Source organism: Gadus macrocephalus, chromosome 16 (genome assembly GCF_031168955.1).
Source record: "Gadus macrocephalus chromosome 16, ASM3116895v1".
NCBI lineage: Eukaryota > Metazoa > Chordata > Actinopteri > Gadiformes > Gadidae > Gadus > Gadus macrocephalus.
Window position 1 is genome coordinate 26266586 of NC_082397.1, and position 6000 is coordinate 26272585.

The 6000-nt window shown below is 47.4% G+C and overlaps 1 protein-coding gene across 7 annotated transcripts in view; it reads right to left on the reverse strand.

The window, feature by feature from the left end:
• The window catches only part of smtnl (smoothelin, like), a 43059-nt gene extending 37526 nt beyond the window's left edge, over positions 1-5533 (reverse strand). For 4 of the 7 annotated variants that reach the window (XM_060076041.1, XM_060076043.1, XM_060076040.1 and 1 more), the window contains exons 1-2: positions 5314-5531; positions 3563-4619 (exon numbers count right to left, since the gene is read on the reverse strand). In XM_060076041.1, the coding sequence (XP_059932024.1) occupies positions 3563-4273 (711 nt within the window). In that variant the 5' untranslated portion in view covers positions 4274-4619; positions 5314-5531. Of the gene's footprint in view, positions 1-3562; positions 4870-5295 lie in introns of those variants that run through there. The other 3 variants (XM_060076039.1, XM_060076042.1, XM_060076038.1) reach the window with 3 other exon arrangements.
• Positions 5534-6000: the final 467 nt, after the last annotated feature.

Below are 6000 nucleotides of genomic sequence, written 5' to 3' on the forward strand. Positions count from 1 at the left end.
TTGTATGTTGTAGGTCCTGACATATAAAAATAATAATTTAGCATTGTGTAGCATCTTACCCAAGCTATCTCTGTAGTATACGTGGAATGGGGTAACCCAGCGATTGTGAATGCTTGGCCCTTGGTTCTACGAAAATCCCTACTGTATCGACAGCGATATTTTGTTGTTTCTCCTTCTTCTGATAAATATACTTATTGTAAGATGCTTTGGATAAAAGCGTCTACTAAACACCCTTAATGTAAATAATGTCATTTATGGAAGCCGAGGGCTGCCATGAGTGGTGTTATATGTTTGTGTATTTAATGTGATATTGAGAGAATAACTTGTTATCTGGACTTCACCGACATGGTTTTGTCATAAAAACAAATGAATGAATACTTTATCTCAGGATCACAGTCGTTTAACCGATACGGTCGCAACCTCAAACGTCACCGTAGTTTACTTATTTGAAAGTTGTCTCTAATGGAAAGTTACATTTTAAAATGTGGTTTTGATTAAATAGAAGTAAATGCATTAATCTGTAAACAGTTGTTCACCTTCTGCAATTATTGCTCCCTTCTTCTCACCAGTGATGTCAAGTGAGATGCCATTCACAAACACTGTTAAGTAACATTGGGCCAGACAACAACGTTTGACATGAAGCCCTCACAGTTAAGTAGGAAATGGACTGATACAAATGTTTAAGATCTGTTCATCTCTCCCCCTGATAAGAACATGAGTACGAACTGTTGGGGAGAGCTTGTCTTACACGCTGCCTCCCAGACAGCGTGTTTGACTGCTGGGCGTTTAGGCCCACGATTTCCCACTGGGACCAGAGAGAGAGCTTTTGTTCCTTAAGTTAATAACCTGAGACACTACATATTTCTGGTCTAAACCATTCCCAGCAGGGGCCCGGTGGTCACACTCTGTGGAGGATTGAGTGTTATTGTGATCGTCAGAATAAAGTAGGGGTCGGGCTACCCCGTTAGAATAAAAGTCCCTCCAGCAGGGGTGAGCTCACCCTGTGAGCCCACCTGAGTTATTAACCTGTTTCCAGGGAGATGATGACGGGAACCCGGCCTATTGTCTGGAAGTTATTAGGAGAGCCAACCAGGGGTAGCACAGGGAGTGGCTGCATACCTCCACACACACACAAAAATACAGAAGCGCTCTCACATACACACAAACATACACACACACACACACACACACCAACACACTGTGGCAACCCGTCTCTGGCACAGCGCCCCTGGAGGCCCAGGGGGCAGGTTGTGGAGGCGGTGTACCACAGATTTACAACAGATGGTGCCAGTAAGAGCATTGGTGCCAATCATTGAAATGCGGACCACCTGAGGAGCAGGTGGGGAAGCATGCTTTAAAAAGCATGCTCATTCAGGGCTCTCCTGAAGGAACAAGACTGTGGATTCTTCCAAAGCTGGGTTTTGTTTGGTTTTATAGTTATCTAATTTATGTTTGATTAAAGGTGCCATTTTGGCTTAAATTAAGCTCCAGTTCGTGTGCTGATTGGAAGGAGGCGGCCCACTCACCAAGCCGGGTTACCACAACACACACACACACACACACACACACACACACACACACACACACACACACACACACACACACACACACACTATAAACAATTACGGCCAGCTCAATGTCATCTTCTTCTCCTGCTTTGAAAGGCGTCGATGGACATTTGCTGCTGCACACAAACAGACAGTGGGGACGATGGGGATGGCAGGATGAGGCATCAAGTAAAAACATGTGAGTCTGAGGACGACAAAGCCTTGAGGTGCAACAATTACACATCAGAAAGAAAGAAGGAATCTGCCATGTTTATAGCTTCTCCTATCTACTCAGCTTAGCTGATGCCAGTCAAGCCACTGTCTCTTCTCTCCTTTCATCAGGAGCAGAAGCTGGAGTTGGTTTAAGGATAGACTCTGGCTGTGCACACAAACACACACATACACACACAAACGCACACACAATCACGCACATACACGCACATGCACAGACACACAGACACAAACAACGACACATACACACACACACAAACTTACACAAACACACACACACACAAAAATACACACACACGCTAACATGCACAGGCAGAAACATGCCCACACACACACACACACACATACACACACACACACACACACACACACACACACACACACACACACAGAGACTTAGTCCCTGTTCACACAGCTAAGATCTTTGTGTAAAAACGCAGAAGTCTTGCAGGTTTGAGAGAAATAGACTGAGGGCAACAGGGTCAGAGCACGACCAGATGGACAGAGTTTTCGGTGCCTAGAAATGCACTCTTCTCAACCAGGTTCTAGGGTGAAAAAGTGAAAAACGCCCCCGCCGCCTGCGTTTTCGTTTTAGATTCATGAGAACCCAAGATACAGAAACGGTGACGTCATCGCCCCACCCACCAGGTGGGCAACGTTAGATTTCCGTCTAATTTGTGTTTGTTTGATTCTATTTGTATTATTTTTTTGTAGCTTTAAATACAGCCCCATGGTAATTATATTTACTAACTGTACATTAAAAAGTATTTTCTGCAATGTTTAACAACTGTTGTTGTTGTTGTTCTTCGGTTTCTTCTTCTTCGACCGTATCTTTGCATACAGCACGCAGGCTTGATGCCCATGCTCTGCCTCCTCTTCTTTTCTTTTTGGTGGAGTTCTGTTACAGAAACAGTGCCACATATAAGCCTAGAATATGCACTACAGTGTTTCTACAGCTAGCTGCGTCTTTGCAATGACTCCATCCTTAAGGAGAAATTCCTGCCACGCTGCCAAGGAAAATGGGGGGAAAAGATTGTCTTTTATTCAGATTGTGCTCAGCTGCTTCCAATTCTCTTCAACGTGTAAATATTGACCATTGTACTTCATCAAACTTCATCAAAAAGATGAGGAATATCAGGAAAGCTGAAAGATGTAGATCATCAACATCATCGGGTCCCTCTAGCCTTGGCTGTGTGTTTATGTGCGATGTTACGTTTTTTTAAAGAATAAGAGTGGACTGAAGATCTTGTGCTTTCCTCACCATGGCCTGAACACACAAGGATAAAGAGTCTCCTGAGCCTTACAGGCAACACAATCTCCTGGAGTGCTACACATGTAAGGCTGCTACCTATATGCTACCTGAAATAAGGAATATACCAGAAAACAACGCCCAACCACTTATCTAAACAGACACCAGGAACACAAAGCTGTTCTATTTCATGTGTGTGACAAAGAAGTGTTCCAAAAGGCTGACTTGGGCTTTTTAACCACACATTCCACACCACACCACAACAAAACACAACCGAGCACATCACAGCACAAGACCCGGCCACACCACAAATAAAAAAATCATGCTCAATTTTGCCTCCCCCGTGGAACCTGTCTGTGTGCATTATATAAATATATATTATGTAACACTTCATGTATTTTTTATGAATTGACAAACAGATGTGATCAAAATGCGATTACTCTAGTTCCGTGAACGGTTTCTGCTCAGATACATCCACAGTTCTAGTGCACAGGCACAGGCTCAAACCTGTCAACAGATGATGGACAACACTTACATTGGCCTTGCTGTACAGGGCGAAGGTGGCCCTGCTGGAGAAGCGAGCGGTACCAGGGCAGTCGCTGATGCCCGGAGCACTGGTCATCATGGAGGCCACTCTGGGGCCCGGTGGGGGGCAGACGGGCTCTGGGTATGACGAGGAGCCAGGTGGCAGGGAGCTGGTCGGACCCCTGGGACACATGCTGCCCTGGAAGGGGAACTGGACCTGGCCCTTCCCGTGGACCGCCTCTGTTACCTCCTGGTGGGGGTCCAGCCCAATGTCGCCGTGATGACGGTTGTGGTGGTTTAGGCTGGGGTTACCAGTGTCGTTGCTGTGATGGCTGTTGTTGGTGTAGATGTCGGACCAGGTGGAGACACCTTGATGCTCATACGTCATCCCCGACAGCAGCTCCACCTGCTGTGCGAGGGCGTCCAGCTGGGCCCGCAGCTGCTGGTTCTCCTGCTGGAGCTGGGCCACCGCCCGGCCCAGCGGGGCGTCCGCCGCCTCCTCAAGACGCCGCTCTACGTCAAGCTTGAAGGCGCTCACGTCCCCGTGGATCTCACGGATGGTGCCCCGCAGGGTGTCCTCGTAGCGGGCCAGCGCGGCGCACACCGTCTCCCCGCCCTCCGGGGCAGGAGAAGGAGGAGGCGTGGAGAGGTGGAGGGCTGTTCTCACGTCCTCCATGGCTGCTGGTGGCACAGCAACGACAGAGACCAGGACCCTGGGCATGGGCCCTCCTGGGGCTCCTTGTACAGGTGGTGAGAGGTCCGGGGCCCTTGTGGTAGAGGAGCAGCGTTGGGATTGGGTCGGGGGCGCGGGGGGGGGGCAGAGGTTTCTCTCGTTCTCCTTTCCTTTTAAGGCAGCTATCGGCTCCGCAATGATTCAGAGAGACAGGAAAGAGGCAAGTCTTTGCTTTCTAGGCAGAGCTCCTCTATCTCTCTCTCTCACTCTCTCTCTATCTCCCTCTTTCTCTAGCTCTCCCTCTCAGGTGGAAGTATGTGGCTTGTGGCTTGCAAATGCCAATCAGTCTTGGCGTATCTCAACACATAATCCAAGTAGAGTCCTCGGTAGAGTCCTGTTACCAAGGATAAACAAACCAAAAAACGATCAGGAAAATCTAATCAGTTAGAAAATACTTGATTGGTTTGTGCTGTTCTCCATCTGAAACAAACATCCTGATAATCGTTCAGAAATGGATTCAACAAACCGCTAAAAACTGCATTTACAAAACACACAAGCAGATTGAAGGCATCGAAGCTGAGCAACATTTAGCAACAGCACTGCTGAGGGAAGTGAATCCAAGGAGCGAGTGGGAGAGAGGAAGGACATAATATGTGTTTGAGGCCAGCTTGGCTTTGAGGTGCCATAAAACAAATGGGAGGTGAGGTCATCTGAACTGCGTCACACAGCTGCCAAATGCACACTCCCATGCCTCACTGTCTATGAATGTATGGCCCAAATTTGTGATGATACATATGTGTGTTTGTGTGTCTGTGTGTGTGTGTGCTTGTCTGAGTGTTTGTCGATGTGGGTTTGTATGTGTGTGTGTGTGTTTGTCTGTGTTAGTTTGTGTGTGTGTGTGTGTGCCTCTGTTTGTCGAAGCATGTCTGTGTTTGTCTAAATATGTGTGAAGAGTGAAGAGTGAATTTGTTTGTTTAAGTGTATGTGTTTATGTGAGCATGCATGCGTGCGTGGATGCCTGTGTGCGTGCGTGTGTGTGTGTGTGTGTGTGTGTGTTTTTACACACGCACTCATGCAATAATTCCTACCCGGCTCTGTAGAACTCCCCAGGTTTCCTTCTCGCAATCCTGCTCTATGTAGGAGTGTGTGAGAGGGTGTGTGTGTGTGTGTGTGTGTGTGTGTGTGTGTGTGTGTGTGTGTATGTGTGTGTGTGTGTGTGTGTGTGTGTGTGTGTGTGTGTGTGTATTAGCTCTGCTCTATTCTGTTCAGCAGGCTGTCTGGTTTGAACTTTTCCTTCCACTCTGAAGTCAATATCTCCTCCTCCTCTTTCTGGACAGGCGGAGAGAGGGAGAGGGGGAGGAGCACAATGAGGAGGAGGAGGAGGAGGAGGAGGAGAGAGATAGGGAGATGAAGAGGTACGTTGGAGCTAGAGGGGGTGGGGGCTCTCCAAAGTGTTGTAAGGAGGAGTTGTTTATGCAGCCATTCTCTTCACCTCCCCCAGCTGTTCTCCCTCTTTTACTACGACTAAACTGTAGGCATGTCAGTCAGCCACACCCACCCCAAGCTCTGTTACAGCAGGGTGCCTCTCGCTCTTGCTTGCTCTCTCTCTCTCTCTCTCTGAGTCATTCTCGCTTACTTTCAATTCATCAGACCAATGAATTTCCCAGATTATCAATAATATATCAGGACAAAATGTTTTTTGCCCACTCTGTTTTATCTGTAACCTTTACATCTATTTGTCTTTCCTCACTCAGTTAATTTTTTTTGCAATGTAC